The sequence below is a fragment of the Lipophrys pholis genome (genome assembly GCF_963383615.2).
Source record: "Lipophrys pholis genome assembly, chromosome: 10".
NCBI lineage: Eukaryota > Metazoa > Chordata > Actinopteri > Blenniiformes > Blenniidae > Lipophrys > Lipophrys pholis.
In genome coordinates, this window is record NC_137640.1 from 18,483,632 (window position 1) to 18,506,188 (window position 22,557).

The 22,557-nt window shown below is 40.5% G+C and overlaps 1 protein-coding gene across 1 annotated transcript; it reads left to right on the forward strand.

Moving 5' to 3' along the window:
- Positions 1-268: 268 nt before the first annotated feature.
- ushbp1 (Usher syndrome 1C binding protein 1) lies at positions 269-11,947 on the forward strand. Its single transcript, XM_080473620.1, has 14 exons — positions 269-435; positions 1,379-1,593; positions 1,978-2,114; positions 2,602-2,765; positions 3,035-3,202; positions 3,483-3,724; positions 4,678-4,818; positions 4,981-5,069; positions 5,196-5,331; positions 6,572-6,800; positions 7,598-7,756; positions 9,318-9,415; positions 9,973-10,095; positions 10,212-11,947. Exons 1-14 carry the CDS (start codon positions 430-432, stop codon positions 10,381-10,383), a joined length of 2,079 nt encoding a protein of 692 aa, XP_080329746.1. The 5' UTR covers positions 269-429; the 3' UTR covers positions 10,384-11,947.
- Positions 11,948-22,557: the final 10,610 nt, after the last annotated feature.

A 22,557-nucleotide genomic window follows, 5' to 3' on the forward strand; every position in this document is an offset into this window, starting at 1 on the left:
GTGTCTCACAGCAAGATTATCTCCAGTTCAATTCTGGGCTTGGGGACTTTCTGTGTGGAGTTTGCATGTTCTTCCTTTGCATACATGTTTTTCTCTGGGTACTCCAGTTTTAATCCCACAGTAAAAAAACTTATGTATAACAGAAACAATTCCTGGCGCTCACAACATGGGTCTGCTGGTAAACAGGCATAGAGGCTTTGAGCGGGCAAAACAGGAAAGCACACAGAGTGGAGGGGAATGGGTGGGGATGTCTCTCCCAGTGTTTTCCACACTCAACAGCACTGGGCAGACATGCGGGACTTCAGACTGGCGATCAGTAGCTCTGTGACTGACGAGTGGAAAATACAGCCTCACAAAACTCACAGGATTGAAGAAAACATTTAATCTTGTTTAACGAAGCCACTGCTGCAGCTATAAAGAGCAAGGAATATGGCGGTAAGTCACACACACGCACACACACACACACACACACACACACACACACACACACACACACACACACACACACACACACACACACACACACACACACACACACACACACACACACACACACACACACACACACACACACACACACACACACACACACACACACACACACACACACAGTAATGAGATATGTGTAGCACCTATGTTACTTCTGCCTCTGTGGAAGCTGCTGCTATTAAAAGCTGGTAAGATTTCTATGTTTGCACCATAAGTTGTTATCCTTCCTGAGGTTTGCCACTTGTTTGACTGTTATGAAATGTAAAACTGAGTATAGTAATGGACTTGATTGTTTGTCTTTTCCCTCCAGTACAGTGAAAAAGGGCATGATTTACCCACTGCACAAAATAATATGTGAGATATAAAATTAAAATAATCATTGACGAAAAAGCATTTTGACAACTTTGGTCCCAACAGCATACAAAACACATGTAATTGAGCAACTCAGCAATATATCAATGCAACTATATGTTAGTTTAAGGCCAGATTTAGACCATGACTGTAATTTAATAGTTACTCCCTGTTTAATGATTGAGACATTTACCAAACACTCTCAGCACAACAATAGATGGTATGCTCTGCAAATATTTGCTGGTCAGGAAGTTGGATCTCAGGATGTTTTAGTTTCCTTCTTTTCCGCTGCTCAAAACAAAAGCTTCCAAGCTGCCTGATCTCTGGTTCAAGAGCCCAACAGTTATCTGATGTGGACATATATTCACTTTTTTTTTGTGGAATTATGAGTCAGTGGAGAAAGCTGGCACATACATGTCAGTGCATATAAATGAATGAATTATACAGAACAAAAGATCAATTTTAACTGGATAATAAGTCATGAGGCGGAAAACAAGCTTTATTTCTTTGCTGAAAATTAATCTATATGTCTCTGCAGGATCTCAGGCGCGGCAGATTAGACAGCCTGGATGCAGGGACAGTGTATGACAATGACATGGACATCCACATGACCATTGATATGCAGGGTGCAGATCCTGCCATCAGCCTTGAGCCGACTCCAGCAGAGCTGGCTCAGTGTGAAGCAGAAGTGGGCACTCTGCTGAACATCATCGCTGAACTCAACAAGAAGATGGGATCACTGAAGGCACCGAGGTGAGCATGTGATCTGACGAGAGGATTCACTGTGTTTGATTATCAACACTAAAATCTGATTCATACGGATCAAAAGGTTTGAATCATAAACTTTTTGGAATCATGTATGTTTTCACAATTTTGGAACATTTGTGGGATGGCACAATGGTGTCGTGGTGAGCTGTCTTGCCTCACAGTGAGAAGACCTGGATTCAGAACAAGACTTTTCCATGTAGAATTTGCTTTCCTGGTACTGTGGCTTCTCCTCACAGACCAACTGAAATAAGTGTGCCTATGCATGTCCTGCCTCTAGCTGGAAACAGCCCCTGCAACCTTATTTGGAGTAAAACAGGCAAAAACCATTAATGGATGAATAAAAGGATGTTGCATGTGTCATTCTGACAGTGATCCAGGCGACATGAGACGACCAGCTCTATCTAGACCTCTGGTTCCAGACCTTCTGTCTCACCGGTTGGTGAAAAGCAGCCCAGAGAGGAACTCCATCTCCACTGCCACAACGAGAGCTCCAGCCACTGACCAAGGTTGGTACAAACAAAGCAACCTTACATGTTCAGCTTACCTGCATTGTGCACTATTAAAAACATAGATGAAATATCCGAAATCTTTTTCTTTTTCTTTTTGTACTTGTTGCTTGTCAGAGTAAATATTTCTCCTTAGAAATACTTTTGTTTTCAAGCTTCACACCTGCCGGAAGTGTTTTGGGCTTTAATTACCTTACTGGGGCATAGTTAATGGTATGCATTACATCATTTGAGTGAGTCAACTGCGGCCTGCGGTTCATCCTTCAATTTAAATACTGTAGAAAAAAATACACATGATTGTATAGTACTTCTGAGTTATAACACTTGGCAGAGTTTGAACTGTTGCCTTTATTAAGAGAATATATAATCATGGAAAAATATTGATCCTGTGAACCAAAAATGTCCTAATGAAAGATGCAGACATAGATATAAACGACAGATATTGCTTTCGCGAGCACTGGCCTGCACCTTCCCGTTTGTCTTCTAGGGGGCACTGGTGTTGTCTGGACAAAACTGCAGGAGGTTTTATCCAATGTGGAGGACTCCATCAGCTTCAGGAGGACCTGGGCTGCCCCCATCTCAGCATCTGACCACGACAAACACAAAGAGCACCTGAGAGCAGCTCAAGAAAACTGGGTTAAAGCCACAACGGTATAAAATTGATAGAAATAATCAATCACCATTGATAGATATTTTTTTACATGTTTAAAGTAGCAGCTGCAATGTCATATTTTAAATGTATTAGTGTTTGGTGATTCCTGATGAAAATAACAAACATCACAGAACTACCAGACTTGACAACGAGTTTTGTAAATGCAGGCTGAATGTTAATGAGTCATTTTAGAAGAAAAATATGTCATTGTCAGGCTATCTTTAGACTCCCAGTAGTCTCCTCAGTAATTTTGACTCACTGGTTGTAGATACTGGAGGAGATGGAAAGAGAGTTTGGGATTTCGTGCCCGCTTGGCCCACTGAAGGAGCAATACGTGCAGGAGATGCTGGATGTGGACAAACGGGAGGCTGTTATGAGAAACAGGTCACCGGACACACAAAGTGCCCTCAGCCTCGTGGAGGAGGAGAGAAACAAGGTAAAAGAACAATGTTACATTTGAACATTTTAACAATTCAATGCACTTGATTAAGAAATGACTGATCAATATGTCAGAACATACAATTTGATTTCATTTTGAATGAAATGACTAACGTCGAGACAAACGTACAAATATTTTAGTCCATTACATCAAAACAAATCATTTGTGGAGGAGATTCTGAAAAAACATTAAATAAACTGATAAACTGCACACTTTTACTGATTCAGAAACATATTTCAAAAGAATAAATGCAACCACCCTCCTTTTTTTGTTTCAGCTGATCAGTCTTCATAAGTCCTGGAGGTCTGGCAGTCACTCTCCTTCGTACTGCTCCTCTGCAGGAGCTCTCAGCCCAGACTGGGCCTCTCCTCCCTTCCCTGGTTCCCCTTTACTACACAGAAGATCTAACAGAGTGATGCCGCCTCTTTCTGTGTGTGGGGATCCACTGGGCTCCGTTAACTCAGGCAGTCCCTGTCCGAGTCCCATCAGCCTGGAGGCCGAGACAGAGCGACTGAACAGGTGAATTGGAGGTTAAGCTCAGGAAAACAGCAACAGGACGTTGTTGGAACAACATTATCTGTTTACATGGATGAAAATATATACAGCTCATATAGACAGCTTAATGAAGCAGATGAAACAGATTTCATACAAGCATATGTATGCACAGATTGTCATTGATGCAGGGAAAATACAACTTTAAAGACATTTCCTTCATAGTGCTTCATGTGACATTCACCTGAATTGAGATGAGAACAAAAACTCTTTCAAAAATGAAATACTGAAAATAAATAATCTTTAGACTTTCATATAAAAACCAGTGGAGAAACACTGTAAATGGAAAGAAAAAAACTTTTCTTTTGTCAAAAGTCGGGGGAGATCTAAGCTCCAACAACACTTGTGATATAAAGAACTCAGTTGTCAAACCGATGCATTCAAGCTTGTGACCTTCACCAGTACCACCAAAAAAGATTTGAAATTTTCAACATGTTAATCAAAAGACTCAGTCGTGTGACTTTAGACAGAAAGTTTAAAGAGAAGTGACTGTAAAGTCAAAAGTATCAAGGTTGATCAGAGAATGGCAACAGCAATGTCAAAAACAGGATAAAACAGAGCCTAAGAAACAGTGGCCAAGTTGGCAAAGATGAGCAGACAACACACCAAACATGAGGCAGAGTAGTGAAGAAATGGATCACAGACTTAGATAATCATTAAGGGAGGATGACATGGGGTCAGGCAACAGTGTGCCAGAAAGTAGTTGACAGGCAAGTAACCATTAAAATAATTTATAACTTGGGCTGCTAACCTGTCTACAAATGAGTAATCAAATAAGTAAAGAAAAAGGAAATAACACAAGTAAGCCAAAACATAACAATTTACACAGTGACATTTCTTTTTAAGTTCCAACACAGATTTCTTCCTGTGATTATTAACAAAATTAAATATTCTGGTTATGATCCATCCTGTTGTACCAGATACATTGATAGGCTGAAAGCCAGAAATGACCGTCTGACTGCAGCTCTGGAGCGGAGGAAGAGTGAGTTGGAGCAGATTAACGTCACCCTGAGTAGACTGGAGTCTGACTGCTCCACCCTGCAGACGGCTCTCAGATACTGGTACCCCTGACACCCACATAACTTACGACACTGTCGTGCCGGCACATATTTGCATACACTCTGTCATTGTAACAAAGTGTGTCATCATATCAAACCACAGTTGTCTGTGTTTGAATTATTCTCAACAAGTGAGGCCGCATTTTGTGTTTTGGTGATTTACAGCGAGGAGTGTGAGGAGGCCTACGACGAGCTGCTGTCCCTTTACGATGCCAAGAAGCTGCAAAACACTCCTCTGCAGACAGATTCAGCAGGTGTTTGAATATCAACCTTGTAAACTGTGTACACATTAGCAAACTATGAAAACACTCTCTCTCTCTCACACACACACACATACACACACACTCACAGTTTGAGTGACACAGCTTCCTTCTCATCAGAGCAGGAAAGTGACAGGCAGCAGGCTGAGAGTCCATCAGCACAGCTCAGGAGCATGGGGACTGAGGAGCTGTCCACCTCCTTCTCAACAGCAGGGGTCACAGAGGAGACGGAAGCAAGGAGTCACACTGAGCACAGGTGACATTTACAAGCACTGTTCAGCAATGGCTCATGATGACACCAACAAGGACACTCTATCATGTTTCAAAACATATTTGAGATGACGAAGAACACAAGTGTTTTGCTTTAACATAAGAAATTTAAAAAAAATTTTTTGTCTGAACTGATGTTCATGTTTTTTAAAGTTTCTTCTAAATAGTGGAGAATTTTCAAAATAGTACCAGTACGTCAAAACACAGGGCTACTGTATTGTTGTTTGTTTGTTGTTAAAGGTTTCTGTTCATTGTTTTTGTGTTCCAGCTCAATAAGTGTTTATTCAGCGGTCACCACACTAATAATAATAATAATAATAATAATAATAATAATAATAATAATAATAATAATAATAATAATAATAATAATAATGATGATACATTTATATATTATTGTAATTATTGTGATACATCATTTTAAGTGGATCACAAAACTTTTACCAAACCATTTCAACTTAGTATTAACATAAATGTGATATATGGTGGCTTAAAGGATCCAAATGAATACGTAAAATCACACACAAGCAGGATTCAGTCCACAGAGAAGCAGTCTACATGAGCAGAAGTACAGACAAGGATAATCCGAGGTGAGGTTGAGAAACAGGTGAAGGTCAGAACAAACACTACATAAAAGATAATGAGACATAACAGGGCAAGGTAAAGGCTAACAAGAACAATCAGTAGTAGACACAGACAAAAGAGATAAACTGGCAGTTGAAAAGTGTGAAGATGGCGCGTGTATATATGCAGGAGTGTAAACGAAGCACATCTGAAAACTCTCAAGGAGTAATATGGTGCAGGATCAGAGTCAGACACATGAAACATGAGACGAGTTACTAGGAAGCAGAGCAAGCCACCGCATGAAGACATAAAGACATAAAAACATGAACATCACATGAAACAAGAACGCGGTTACTAAAATCAGAATCATGAAATTGAATTAGACGCAGAAATCAGTAATCTCTGGAAATTCCGCTTCCGTGTGAAAAGCATAACAACAAACATGTCCACCTCGTGAAATTCTTCAAAACACAATGGTACCATATGAACAGACGACATTATGCTCAGTAGTTCAACATTATTGATGCAGAATTTACAGTTCTGCAAAGCAATACAGTTTCCAGGTGAGAAGGTCCAAGTTTGACAGCATTCCATTCAAATCTTTAATTTCCACGTCACTCATGAATGCATCTCAAGACTGATTCTCTTTCTGTAACCCCTCACAGGACACCTGAGACGGTGGACCAGGAGGCAGCTCTCAGACAGCAAATTGAGCGCCTGAAGAAAGACCGGGCCGCCATTTGCCTCCCGAAGCCAACTCTTGGGGCGGAGAACAAACTCAGTCCTGAAAGTGGACACCAAGCTGGACCCAGATCTGGACACCCATATAAAGAAAGCAAAACTGAAAACAAGAAGGAGAAATCCTCCCTGTTCCATGAACTTATCTCCGTCAGGGTATGAGCAGCATGTTTATTGTTTTAAGGTTGCATGTTGAAGAGCCAAGATCCTCCCAGGAGTACGAAACTGAAAATCAGTTAAACCTTGACTTGCAATCCCATTTTAAAAGAACATTTTATTGTTTGAATATTGGCTTTCCTGTTGTGAACCACTGCGCGTGCCACACAAGGTGTTTATTGAAAAGTTGCTTCTCTTTAAAATGTTTAGTTTTATGGCTCACCTGCCACTTTTATAGGTGCACTTGTATGCTCTAGTGGACAACGACTTGCTAAAATTTACTTTCAGAAAAGTGATTATAATCAGTTTTGTTTGAGATCTGCAGAGAAGTTATCATTAAATGTTAAACTTTCTGCTCAACATACTAAGATTTATGTCTCCAACTACTTAAGTTATTTCTGACTTATTTCATCTCTGTCAGTTGTGAGGCTTTTAGCAGTGGGTAATCAGGTAAGGGTCTGATGACTTCATTTCTGATTAAATATTGAGACTTGACTTGTTAGGGAGTAACTGAAGTATTAATTTGGGACATGCTTAATAGCGCCACTGTAAAAACTACACACTTAAAGAAGCAATGTATAAACAAAATTTGGAAAATGAACCTTTTGACAACCACATGTTAGCTTTTGAATCAGAAGTGTAAGTTTTATAAAGTCAACGTTGGCTTGCAAGATAAGGTAAAATACACAAGTTGAGTTTTAAAGTACATATAAAAACTAATCCAGGAATGTATTACTTTGTTGTATCAACCGTTCGCTCTCCTTCTGTTGATTTGTATTTTCACTGTTTCTGTTCAGGAGGAGATGTCGGATCTGCGGGCTCTAATCCGCCTCAAAGAGAAAGAGCTGAGGTGTCTGGAGTGGAGTTTAATGAGTCAGAAGGCTCAGGAGGGAGCGGGAGTTTTCATCCCAGAGAGTTTGAGAGAGGAGCTGGAGGATCGGAGGGCTGAACAACAGGTACGACTGAACTCTGCAGCACCAATGCAGACCAAAAATTTAATCTGCAAATAATACAAAGTCAAGGTGAAACGAGCAAGAGGGAGCACGACAAGGGTCTACTGTGACAGACCCGATTCAAATATGGGTGTCCCACACGGGAAATCACACATCCACCAAAGCAGAATCCCTCCAGGCCAAGAAGGATATTTTGGTTCCACAAGGTTTTGTCCTGTCGCTGCAGCACAGATTCACCACGCAACTCTGTCACTGTCAAAGAGCAAAGAGCCCCACAGCTCAGGTTGATATGTTTGAGCAGAGAGTCACAGCATGTAAGTAGCATCTTCACTTTCAAACTGAGAAAACACCCCTGCAATAGCCCACCAGTTCTGAGTTTCATCAGACAGACTAAGTCTAAAACAAAATAATTTTGTGTGTCAGGAATAAATATTAATGTGTAACTTCTTAGGAAATCTTCAAAGTATAAATTGTTCTTCAGTGTAACTGGTTAGGTGTGAGTGCTTGTCCATTATTTTACCTGGAATCTCATTTAATAAATTGGAAAACATGACGTCTTTTCCATTTCATACATATTTACATGAGCTTCTTGCTTCACAGCGAGGAGGACAAGCAAACACACTCACACACACACACCTAGGGGCAGTTTAGGGTCACCAATTAACCTCACATGCATGTTTTTGGTCTGTGAGAGTAAACCAGAGTACCTGGAGGAAACCCGTGCACATATGGGTAGAACATGCAAACTCCACTCAGATAGACCCCAGCTAGTATTTGAACCCATGACCTATGATCCCTAACCACTGCTCCACTGTGCAGCTCTCAATCTCATCCATCTTTAAAAAAAAAACTATTTAAAAACTCCAAGAGGGAGCCGAAGTGCTGTACACCACCTACATAACATTATAAAATCATTAAACGATAACTACATTTAAATTTTTAACAAGTTGTATAATTTGTATGAAGAGTGTTGAAGTGTGACAAGGGAGTGGATGAAGTGACACTACATGGATGGAGTTTGACAGCTGCGTGGGGTGTAGTGGTTCGTACTCTCACCACAAAGAAGAATGTCCCTGGGTCGAGTCCAGGTTGGGAAGAGGGACTCTAACCCTCACCCTCTATGTGGGGGGTTTGCCGTTTCTTCTTGTGTCATTGGGTTTTCTCAAGGTTTTCAGATTTCCTCCCATAGTAGGTGTGAGTGTGTGTGGTAGTCCAGAGATGGACTGGTGGTGTGTGTGCAGGGTGTGTCCTGCCTTTGCCTATAGCCGCCTGGGGTTGGCTAAAAAGCCATGTCCAACTTACCTGTATATTCTGTCAAGGTTCTCCTTTTTAATTTGTTGTGTAATCCCACTGAAAATATGTATGATTAATGTATTGTTTTGTATTATTCTGTCTGCTCGAATTCTAAGACCGTTATTTTAAATGGCTAAAGAAAACATATGTCTGTTAAACAATGAGGCTGAAGCAAAAGATTATAAACTTCAGACTATATGTAAAGCTTACATTTTAGAATAAAGAAAGGAGAATTTAGAGAGAATAAGCTTTTTTGAACATTATATTTCAGAGACTGTGCGAGACTGCAGCGAAGCTCAGTTGTGACGGAGACATTGCTGGTCCTCGAACCAGACCCATCCTAAAAGAGCTGCAGGCCGTTCTTCAGAGGTAAGACAATTAGATTTAATCCTTAAGCCAATAAAACACAAAAGTTAAGATCTGTCTTTATGAATCAAAAACATTTGTTCCTCATACAAGAAGAAGAAACATTCAGTAAAAAGGGAGAGCTGACATGGTATGTATTGCAGTGCGAGGATGTTTGAGAGTCATCAACACGTTGTCTCATGGAAATGCAGTGAATTATCAGCGGAGGGTTTCTGTGTATAGATACAATGATATATTTGATGAATGGATTCAAGGCTGCCAGGCTGTTGCTTAGGAACACTGATGGATGTAAAGAACTTCTATGTCTTTGTCCCCAAAGAAGAGCTGCATTTACCTCCTCCGACCTTGAGTGATTCGAAACAAATGCAATGAACCAACAATAAATAAAATGTTTAAACTGAAGTAACTCTCTGACCTAATGTCACATTATCCTTGAAGCCAAGGACACACAATAACAACTTTGTATTGGTGTTGCATGATTTCTGTGAGTGAACACGTCTGCTGCTTTAAGCTTGGCCAAGTGTTCCCCCTGCTGACTGCACAGCTTCTCCTGCTTTCAGAGAGCAAGCCCTGAAAAAGAGACTGGCTTTGGTCCATGACTCACTGAGCGCAGCAGACTCAGACAGCCCCTCACACCGGAGGGACAATGAAGAGCAGATCGCTCGACTCACACAAGCTCACAGGTGAATGAGGACAAATTCAGTACGTTGACTTTGTAACTTCCCACCTCTGAGGACAAAGCTCGGGTGTGAATGTCCAGGTACTGAATCAGATCTCATGCGTGTTTTTGTTTTTCCAGTAAAGCTTTGAGTTCGTACCGGCAGATTCGCAGGAAGTATCGTGAGCAGGTGTGGCGGCTGGAGCAGAAAGTGGCGGCCATGACGGAGAGCCAGGTCAACCATGGTGGAGCGACGAACGCAGCAGCAGCAGGAGAAGCCTTGGAGTGGAGGAGGGAAGAGACAGTTTTATAAAACACAAATACTTCAATGAGTTATTTAAATGCCATATGTTAAGCATGCTGTAACCTGCTTAACATAAACACGCAATACTCACATCTGTAGTTTATTGAAAAATATACTCCTATACATTTATTTGCTATTCATCGTAGTCACTTACAGCATTATTTGGCTCTTCAGACATAAATGTAGATATTGAAGGGCTGAACAGCATTAAAAACTCTTTGACCTTTGCCTATACAGCTTCAGTGAAAGTACCCAATTCACTGAATCGGATTCCAAAGCTTAACTTGTCTAACAGGACTCACACATCACAAGACGCATTCCTTATTCCAGAGGAGCAGCTGTCACGCGCTCATGAATGTGTGAGGCTGATTCAAGGAGCGACCCCACTGAACACCTTGGGTCTGACCTCGGGAGCGCATATGTCCATGTTGCTGTAAAAACTGACTCTATAAAGCGACTCCGCGCTGGCTGCCTTGTCAAGACAATCCTATGAAGAGGGGGATGGGATGAGGGCTACACAATGGCTGGTGTGCACACAAATGAGCAACAAGCCTATTCACTTGCTTCACACCATTATGGCTTTGGTTTCAATGGCTTTCACACTTCAGATCTTGGTTGACGGGTGAAATTGTTATCCAGTGTCACCCAGTAAAAAAAAAACATGTGGCATGAGTTCTACAAAGATTTTTTTTATTATTTCTTGATAGGGTCAGAAACGCTGTATGAATAGCCGGAACTGACATGATTAATAAATGATGATTTAAAAAAAAAAAAGAAGCTGTAATTGAATTCATCCATGAGTGCTGCAAGATTGCGGCACTTTGCTGCGTTGCTCATTTTATATCACAAAAATAACACAGACCAGTTAAACAGGGGTGGTGGCTGTATGAGAACGGAGGCTCTACTATTAGTAAACAACTATCGTTATATATGACCACATTTCTCCTGAGTACCTGTGTCACCCTACTGCAGTGCACAATGCCGATAGTGAGTTTGGATCACTTCTAAAGAAACAACATATTTTCTTGCATTGAGAAAATGTAAGTTATGTCATCATCTTCAAACTAAGATTAACACTTGCTGGCCAATAACAGTAATAACAGCTAAGATGTTATGTTTGTGCTCCTGCTTGTGCATCTGTGTTTTGACTGACTTTCACACCACCTGAACAGCTCACAGCAAACACAACTTCCCCCGAGGAGAGCCGGCCATATAAACATATTTTCACTTTCACTGAAATAATTTGTAGAATAATTATGAGCAAATCCATCCTGAGTTTGTTAGAAGCTTTTTTTAAGGAAACCTTTTTCTTCTTTTCTTTTCTTTATTTTGCAATTTTCAGGCTTAATGATAACAACAATAGATATTTTATTTACACAAGTCGATTGCAGTGTCTCAGATTTTGTTGTTTTTCCTCCTGATCAACTAACTTGACTTTTCTTAACTTCTCATCCCAAAACTGCTTTTACTTGGAGCCAGCATTTTCAGACTGACTCAAGGGCCTGATCATACGGGGCTGCTGCAAACATCCTTCTTCTCACACGTGTAATGATATTAAAAATACTATCACCTTAAAATGTATGAACTTTTCTTTTCAAGACAATGTGTTGTGTAATGATTCCAGAACACATTCATATGATTATTTGTTGAGCGTGGATTTAAAAACAAAAACAAACAAACAAAAAACTATTTTAAAAAGCCACATTTAAACAGTTCAAATCATATTCAATTCCACTGGGCTGACATCCAGTTTAATCACTTTTTCCTAATCGGTCCATTTTTCACTCTTCATCACTCACTGAAACATCAGTTTTTCTGACCAAGCTGTCTTTGCTCCCCGTAAATCTTCTCCCTGCTCATGTCACCCCCCCCCCCCCCTCTCGGCAGTCGACCCGCTGCCCTGACCTACCCAAGCCGGTCAGCTGCAGCTGTGACCGGCGGTCAGGAGGTTAAGGCAAAGGTTGAGTGTCACACCCACAGGGTCACAGCGATGCCTGGCTGTTGTGTTAGGCCGTGAATGGAGGGTTCAGAGTGCCAGACGACGCGGCTCGCTCTGACGCCCTGACTCTTGCCCGAGCTTGCCCTTTCCTGAGCAGGGGTCACTGCAGACAGCCCGTCCTCCTGCTCCATCCATACCTCCAGGTCACAACCGCCATTGTTGTAATCGCTGCCATTAGAGCAGATGATACAATTATCATTCCATTGTGTGTTGCCACTTTCAGAGATCTGTGTCGAGATCATGAGTTCATCAAACGTTTTTTTTTAGGAAACATGAGTGTTGTAACCTTGGGGTGACTCTTGTATCGAAGCAGCACAACAAAGACAAAATGTGTTGTGGAGAGAAAAAAAAATGTGTTTTTCATCTTTGATGGCTCACAGACTTTGAACATGAATGGTTTAGTGCATTTGCATTTGAACTGAATATTCAAAGAAACCAAAATCAGATCGTTTGTTTCAGTGCCTCCAAGGACTCCAATACAAAATTGTCACAGTACAATGAATTCTATGTCTTAAGTTAAGTGTATCCACGTTAAGCACTGCTTTTCCCCTTTTTAAAAAAAAATAATTATAATTATATTCTGCTGAGTAGCCGATTCTGTTTCCATCTGCATTTGTGAAACAGTGAATCTGCATCACAATGTTTCTTTTGAATCAAGTAACCAGTAAAAGCACAGGTTATTGAGAATATTTCAAGCATACCACACTTTTAGCACCAAATGTAACGGCTCTGACAACAATAAAATAAACTTCATGTCATCTTATGAGTTACTCTATTCTCATGGAATTATCTGCACAAAGTAACATTAGACAGTTTTCAGGCTTGGTTTAATGAGATCTAATTCTCCTTCTAAGTCTCCTCCTCTTGAAAAAATAACACTTACTGTGGATTTGGAGAAATGCAATCTTGACTATTGTCCAAACATGGCCATTTGTCTTCCTTTTAAGCTGCATGGTTAAGCCTATATTTCAGGTGGAGAAAACTATATTTGGGAGTGACGTTTCAACCATAAAGTCACAGGTACATGTTCAGTTGAGACTTGAAGAAAATGTAGATGTTGCACTTAAGCGTATTAGCAGAGTGGATGCGTATGAGAGGTATTACAACTTTGTATTAATGGACCCTTTGAACTGGTTTTCAATCCCTTTTCTTTCCACCACCACGTTACACTTTCCATATTTGAACTTTGAGTTAAATTAAATCCCAGGTAGATATGTGTGTGTTGATATACACAATTTTGTAAATGTGCATAAATGAATAAATGGGAGATAAGAAAGTCAAACACAACACATCTAAAGCACTTGTAGCACTACTGACACTCTTTTATGTTAACGTTTAGGCTTCATATTTCTGGATACACTTCCTCCCCCACATGTCACAGGATTCACTCCAGCCTGTGGAGAGAAAAGTTTTTTTAGTGCCTGGGAAAAACGGCCAGACCTTTATTAGAGGACGACAACGGCTGTCAATCAGTGTGGGGGTGGACACAATCAACACGCGCACATGCAGAGAGGGTTGGGTGACCCACGGCTTTAAGGTCAACTCATTTACTCCCTGCCTCCGCACCCTCATTTTAATAAGTCGTCCCTGTGTAAGCTGTATAAAGAGATCACAGCCTGCACCTTCAACCCCGCATGCGTCCTTTCTCAAAGCCATTAGCTCACCTATCACAACCGCTCCCTACCCCCAAGGCCCAATCTCCACCTCCTGGCTTTATCCCTCTATTCGCCGCTCGTTGCTGTTGGATGCTACCTCGCTGACCTGACACTTCTCTGCTGAGTTCTCTGACACCACACGACCCGTGGAGATGTCAGGATGATGGGAAGGGCGCTATTGGCATCGAGAAGCGTGAAAGAGATTTGACCTCAATCACATCCGCTTTGTGCACTCGCCCACTCGGATAATGACGGCAAACAGCTCAGACCATCAGGCCAACTCTCTACTCTCAGCAGCAGATAAAGAATGAAAGCTTGCTGCATATTATCAGTCCGCTTAAGGTGATTTCCATGGGTATTTAAAGACTGCAGGCAGGCCTGTTCAAACGGTTGAAAGAGTTGTTTGATGGACAACAAAAAAAGACCCGTGCCACACGTCTGAAATAATGTTTTACAAGTTTACCCTCATTATGTGTAAATCGTAGACTTGGGACAGATAGAGATGTCTTCACAGCTATTCTAACAAGGAGAGTGAAAGCAAATGAGTGATTTGTGATTGATGTAATTAGTAATACCATGGTAACCTTTATACAAACAATACTCAAACGCATATTGATAAAATTGTTGTTGGCTACGTCGACCATACACACGGGTCCCAATGAATGACAAGTGGGGGACTTCCTGAGAACTAACAGTAATTTATGAAGTCCAATATATTTGACTGTGCATTTTTTTCACTAGGTGTCCTGCTGTGTTGTTCTTCACTATCAAAAAACACATTGATGGAAAAAGGACACAGGTCGACCAGAACTGTCCAAAGAGTTTTTCCACCATTTCCAAACATATTTATTAAGGGAGTTAAAGGCCTTTTCTAAACAGATAGCAGTCTGAAACATATCCCTGTCAGATTAACTGACACCAGAGTGGATGATTTCTTTTTATGGTATTTCATATTTGATTTAAAGAGACCTGCCAGGCAGAAACATTCAAAGAGCCTCTTGTTGTAAAACACTGTAAGACTGTGACTAATTTGCATAATGGTAAACAAGAAAAATGGCCCAACATGAAAGATACAGCTGGAGTCATTGTGCTCCTCAGAGTACGACACTGAACAAAAATATAAACGCAACACTTTTGTATTTGCTCCCATTTTTCATGAGCTGAACTCAAAGATCCAGGACTTTTTCTATGTATGCAAAAGGCCTATTTCTCTCAGATATTGTTGACAGATTTGTCTACATCCGTTTTAGTGAGCACTTCTCCTTTGCCGAGATAATCCATTCCATTCCTCAGGATCTCGTCACGGTATCTCTGTTGCGTTCAAAATTCCATCAATAAAAATGCACCTGTGCTCGTTGTCCATAACATACGCCAGCATGCCAATTGCACGCGTCCTAAAAAACTTGTGGCCCATGGTGGCATGGGGTTATGGTATGGGCAGGCGTATGTTATGGAAAACGAATACATTCAAGCACAGGACTTCATCTTTTAAAAGGACTGTCTTGATTTGGGGGAACCCTGGTGAACACATTAAGCTGAGTGGTTATTTTCTGTCCATGTAGTGTAAATGCGGCAGATTAGAGCATAGTCAGGTCAGCAGAGCAGGAGTCTCGCCCTGAATAAAGTCATGTGTTCATGTGAGCTGTTTAAAGTCCAGGCCATGAAGTTCTCGAGCATCTTGAAGAGACATGCTTACAGTCCTGCCAGAAGGGAATTTTGGTAGTCCATGCATGGCGTAACAACTTGCTGCACTAAATGTTAAAAGAGAAAGTTTTTCACAATCTTGATATTGTACAGGAAAAATGTGAAAGACATCAATGACAACACCCACATTACTGGCATCCTTTGGGAGAATTAATAGATTTGAGCCGGTTACTGATTTAGTGTTGCACAGAATGACTCATTGTATGACAAACACTTTATTCTTTTACAGGTTCAGTTGAAGAGGGTGGTTCTTTAACCACGCCGCGAAATCAGCGAGGTAAAAATTAAGTGACATCTTTTCTCTTGGCATAGGATGTCTGAGTTTGTTAATATTTCTCAAAATTCATCAACAAGGTTTTGAATGATCAAACAACTGAGGTAAACAACTCAACCAACCCAAAGCAATACAATCATACTCCTCCTGTTGGAGGTGAACTAAACCATCATCCCACGGGCACAAGGTCATAACTGCCTTTTTCTACATGATGGGTCCTTTAACACTGGCGCACAATAAAACCTCTTTGTTGTTGTGCAGAGGTCAGCAAGCTGTACAGATCGGGCAAACTGAGAACTCTGCAGAGCAGAGGAGCTAATGGGGTCACTTAACTTGTTAGCTTGTTGAGAGGTAGATTACAACAATAAGGTGATTAGGGAGAAAAGATGGCAAGGGGAGTGGCCTTCCACTAATCCTGTTAAAGCATTTGAGTCCTCTTCACTGAGCTTATTAGGTTAATTTTCTGTCCTTCTAAGCACCTTAGTTGACCTACTGGTGCTGTCTGGCTAATAGCAAAGGCCAAAATCAGGAAGAGACAGATTGGACGCAGATTTACAAGCAATTACAGAAGGTGATTGGGAACATGATCAAATTGTTGTGGCTGCTCGGAGCATTATGTCAAATCCCTGCCTCGAATTGTTAACTTTTAAGAATGAATACACAGGGATGAGCTCAAAAATGAGCTGATGATGAACTGACAACCTGCCAATGCTAGTTATTTAAACCAAGTGCAAAACATTTATCTAAACACAATTTAAATATTTCCCAAAGGTAAAATCAGCCTCCTCAGACTAATGCTTCAACTAAACTGGTAGCACTGGCTCACAGTTTTATAACAAAACCACACAGTGATGTGTGGATTTTTAAGGCCACCATATGTATTTGCACATGAAGGTCGTGAGCGAATTTATTATGATATTTATGATTATGACCATCAGGCCAAGACGACAAAGCATAAAGCAGAGCTGACCACTGGGGTCTTAAGAGGAAGCTAAAGCAGCGAAACAGCGAAAACCTCCTCAGACCTTTCCAGCTTCATGTTGCGCAGAACAGAAGGTCAGAATCAGTCAGGGAGAGATAGGCCGCAGAATAATGTGGATTGAAATGTATGTGGATGATAACTTCATGCATATTCTGTTTTTTATCTAATTACAAAAAAATTAAGACAAAAAAAAATACCACAAAATATTGTAGTACAACTCTGCATCATATCCATATAGTTATCATCAACCCTTCAACTGTCTTTCTTTTTACCACTGAAAAACACTGAAAATCTTGGACTAGATTATATGGAAGATTGTCAGGTTGAAGGCACCCAATCCAGAATCTGAATCCTTCCTAATAATCTAGTTTGTCTGTCCTATCCATTTCTGTCCTCTATCCCTCCCCATCCCAACCCGAACAACAGAAAGTCTCCACCTCTGCGTCGAGTTCTACAGTTTACCCCTACAGCTTTTCCTTTCCACTGTCCCACTGCTTGCTCACGTGGATTTGTTGAGTTTGTCTGTGTAAAAGTGTCCTGAAATGACTGTGTTGTATTTGGCACAATAGAAATTAAATTTAATTGAATTAATATCTGTATGGTCTCATGTGTGTAATAAACACAGTCAGGAAACTTTAACTAAGTAAAATAAGGACGAGGACTTTCCTGGGATAATGAGTTAAAGTAATAATGTCTATAATCGACCAAACTGAGAGCTTATTTTGGAGTTGAAGCTCAGAGTGAAATTTTTATTTCCTCAAGGCAGACTTGAGTCATCGCAATGAATCAACCACAACCAATGTGTGACTGTCCCAAAACATAATGTCTCTGGCCAAAGTGTGACACTGATAACTAATCATAAGTGAAGAAAGAGAACGCTGCTGTAACAAATCCAAATAAGGGAAACAGTTGAAAAGAATCTTTTGTTTTGATCTGGAGTTAATTTATTAAAATGGTCAAGAAGTGATGATTGTTTAGTTTGTAAAATCAGATTCAGAGATTTATATACTCTCTGAGGAGCTGACAACAACGTTCTTAGAAACATTAGAGTTAAACTTGTATTTTCTATTTATTTAAATCAAAACAGAAAAAGGTTCATACATACAACACCATTTAACCTGTCGAATTCACATGCTGTATCTTATATGTATAGTTTATATATGAAATGACTCATCAAAATAAATGTTCTTTCTTTACTGAATGCTGCGGGTATTTTCCGTGTGAACAGCACCTTGGCCCCATATTTGTTCCTCTATAAATAAGAAACAAATATTTAACATTGTTTCCCCGAAACTCTACCTCCAAACATTGCAGTGCTTACATAATTAAGATAAATTCTGCAAAATTTGAATTCAATTCATAAAATCAAATAAATCATCAAGGGTTAACCAAAAAAAAAAGAAGAGAAACTCCAACGTCTTTGAAGCTGAAGAAAAACAAACCAGGAACATAGCAAACACCAGGGTTCAAAGTCGTTGAGCCAGACTAAAGCTGTGGCTTGTTTCCATCTCAGTTTAACATAAACTGCTTTCAGGTCATTTATCTTTACAGCAAACACACGGGCGAAAAGGCCTGGCTGCCGCTACAGTAAACTGCTCAAATTGACCAACAATGGATTGGCACGTTGTTCACAGTGAACACAAGATATCCGATTTAAATGACAACCAAACACGTAGAGTGGGAAGTTTCCCACCACCTCCAGCAGGTCCTGGGCGCGGAGGAGGGCAAATATTGATTGGACACTGTGTGTTGTTTTGGAGTCACCCCAGCAGATGTTTTTCTTTGGCGGGTTCTACTGCCCTGTTTATTTTAAATTGCTCTGTCATTCGCTTAAGGTCAAAGGCTCACGGATGGACTGGGAACGTTGTGAGAATGAAGGAGAGAGGGAGAGAAGGGAGGGAGAGGGGAAGATGATATTTTCCCTCTGGCCTCTGGGCCAAAGGTCAGCAGGGCTAATGAGGAAGGAACAAGGAGTCATGTGCTCCTACTGGTTCACCCGGAGTTACTCCCCAGAGTTAAAATTTAACCTCAGTTTTCAAATTCCTCCACACTATAACTAATGTAGTTAACACACTGCCAGGCAACAACAAACACAGAATATCATCTGAATGGACTCAAGCTGGGGTCAAACTCAGTCCATGTTCAAGACGAGAAATAAAACACGAGACGCTGGCTGCTGTGGAAATCCCCCTGATTTACTTTACAACAGAGCGGGAACTACTTCAGTGTATTCAAAATAACCATCTGGAGACTGACATTCTAGTACAAGCTTGGTCTGTTCAGGTAAGGAGGTTATGGGGGAAAATGTGCAGAGGATCCGACAGCAGTTCAAGAGGCTTAACAGCCTTCAGGGTGTCAACTTGCAAAGCCTGTCTGCACATGATGAAAGTGCATCTCTCTCGACCATAATTCACATTATCTGGATCTACAAACATCTTTAAATCTGTACCCTAATATAGGTCATTGATGACTCAAGCACATATTTATGGTCATGTAAGGGCCCATACATGGAATGTTTTACTACATTGGGTTGTCTTTCCTCAACGCTGCCATCATTGGAACCACATGATGGTATGCTTTTATTCAGATTACAACTGCTTTTAAAAGCAAATATTTTCACATCCAGACATCCATCTTCTATTGTTCTTTTATCCAATAAAGGGTTATTGGGGGAACCGGAGCCGATCCCCCTTGACTTTTGCTGAAGGTGAAGGCAGGGTACCTCCTGGACATCATGGGACAAACACACACGGACTGCAGGAGAAAACCAGCGTACCTGTGGTAGAAAACATGAAGGTAGTCCTGAGCTGCTCAAAGGTATTTTCATGTCTTCATGGTGTTCAGGTAATGTTAGTGTGCTTCACGCTGATGACTCCTGACTGTGTTGAGAATGCACAGACTTGGCCACAGTAGACTTCACACTGAGAGCAGCTGCATTCATGACCTGCAGTTCAAAGAGCAAACACACACTCAAGATACGTGAGGTACATGTGCTGCACTTATGCAGAAGGGCAACGCTTGCACATGCACCGCCGCTGACATTCAAAGACATAGTTCTGCTTGTAAACCTGCTGCGGCACGTATACAAGCACAGAAAGAAACAATGCAGCAGCAATAAAGACAAGTGTTCCTGCTTCGGATTCACACTCTGCCAGCCAACAAAAACACAGAACGACAGAAAGGTTAACGATCTGACCTCTTCATCATCCACATTGCAGTTCACTACACGCTAAACACAATGTATAATTTTAGCAGTTGGTATCACTGCTATAATCTTTCTTTTTTTTTTCTTCCAATCTGTGAAATAGTTTTTTTTGGGAGACCAAATTAGTGTGTATTAGCAGCTCTTTCAGCATGGCTCATTGACATTCAAAAAAAGGTTAATTAATGTACACTGACCATTATCAAATAAAACATAAAATTGTCTTTTCATGAGATGAATCCATAAAGGAGTTATATAAAAGAGTCTTAACTATTACATGACATGAGAACTGGAGATCCCTGTGGCCACAGATAATCCAACAGAATTTTATGCAAATCTCATGTGCGTTTTTCAACACGTAGTGAAAAAATGTTTAATAGAAGAATTTTGCCCAAGTCATCAACTTTAATCATTAAATTGATGGTTATTTATTTTGTGACATTTTTCACAACAATAGTTTGGAATAATCATAGGTTGAATTGTACATGAGCACTTGAAGTATATTTGTCATTTAGCAAAACTGAACTACACTTCAAATCCTGAGATCAAACATCAGATTCTACAGAGTCACAAAATCGACAATTCTTATGAAAAGTTGTCCCCATAGAAGCAGAGATGAAGATTCTCTTGTTCTAAAAGATCAACTGTTCTCTATGCCATGACTGGATGTTCAAAGACAACATGTGAACATCAGATTTAAGATAAGTGATTCTCTAAGTGTGTTCCACGAACAGATCTATATAATAATACTGGCACAGAGGTCTGACTTCTGAGGCTTAAAGGAAAGCACTAATTCAACTTACTTCAGCTTAACAAGCTCCCTGATAACCTCTTAACCACACAAAAGGGTTATCCATGCACAAGGAGTCTCGCTGTGACAGATGTAGATTAAAGTTACCAAATGCAAACATCTACAAAACAGAAAAAGAAGCCAAAATGGCAGAAAAATAGTAAATATATTGCCCCCCCACACACACACACACACACCCCTCAATTAAAATGTTATCTCTTTGCTTTTATTTTGTAAATCGTATGTGAGACACTTTGTTCTTTGAAGACCACAGAGACAACATTTATAGTCTGTTCTGTCATTCAGGGGAATTCCTGTGGAAGCCATGCGATGAATCCACACTTTACATGCACAGAGCCTCTTTAAACAGGCATCTTTGGAAGCAGTAGCGAATACAGTACCTGCATGGTGGGGGCTTTTATTTTCCATTCAGGGCGTTATTAGAAACCTTGGATGGAGGCGGTAATTGTTTGTTTTGTCCTCCCCCTTTTCAGGGAGACCTTCACATGACAATGCAGTCGGTATGCCGGAGAAAGCATGCCAGACATTCTGCAGGAGCAAAGACGATAGAGGGATAATTGCACAATATAAAGTAGGTGTATGTAAATGTACACAATTTCTTTGGTGTGATTCAGTGTGCCAACCTCAGTTTCTGGTTTTAAAGTCTTCCATCCATCTGTTCATCCTCAGTTCATCCAAGTCACTGTATTTCAACCTAGAGTCTCTTGTAGCTGAGGGCAGGGCACACTGCAGACAGGACACCATTCACACCTACAGCCAACATAGGATCCTCATTTCAGTACTCGGAGAAAACTCTTCCAAACACAGGGAGAACATGCAAATTTTGCACAGAAAGTCTGTGGTGTTGAAGCAAACATAGGTTGTCTCGATGCAAATTGAGTTTGCAAACTACTAACCGCTGCAACTGCTAAATGCTCATCATCTGTAATTCAGGTAGTATTTCACAAATTCAGATATTTTGAAAAAAGTTGAGAGTGGGTAACCCCGTTTACTATGAGGCGGGTGAGGTTGTTTTCAAGGTTATCCTGGCTAAAGCGCTGATATCCTCAACTTTAAACTGTTAAGGTTAAATCAATTTGATCACAAGAAAAGAAAAGCTCAATATTGGGATGACATTTCAAAAAATCTTGGTGCAGGGACTGCGAACACTTTTAGAAATTCCTGCCTCTACTCGTGTACACGTGTATTATAATCAAGATTTAAAAAACACTGAGCTGTCGGCAGTTAGTGAGGTAAATGAAATAAACACCGACTGTGATTTGAAGGTTTTGTAGAAAGAGGCATCCACTCATCAGATTTCCAACTCAATACCTGACTACACAAACCTAATTGTTTAAGTGTATGCAGCTTACTGAAGATACAATTTATATGACGAATTTAACATCTTGCTTTATAACACATATCTATGCTTTTCACTTTAAGCTTGCCTTCAAGAAGAAGCACTTTTCATCTTTGCATAACTCCCACAATAAGTTTAATTTCAACTTAACTAAATTGGATGATGGCTTATGAAAAGCTGGGCCCTTAGTCTTTCAATCCGTACATAGTATGCAGCG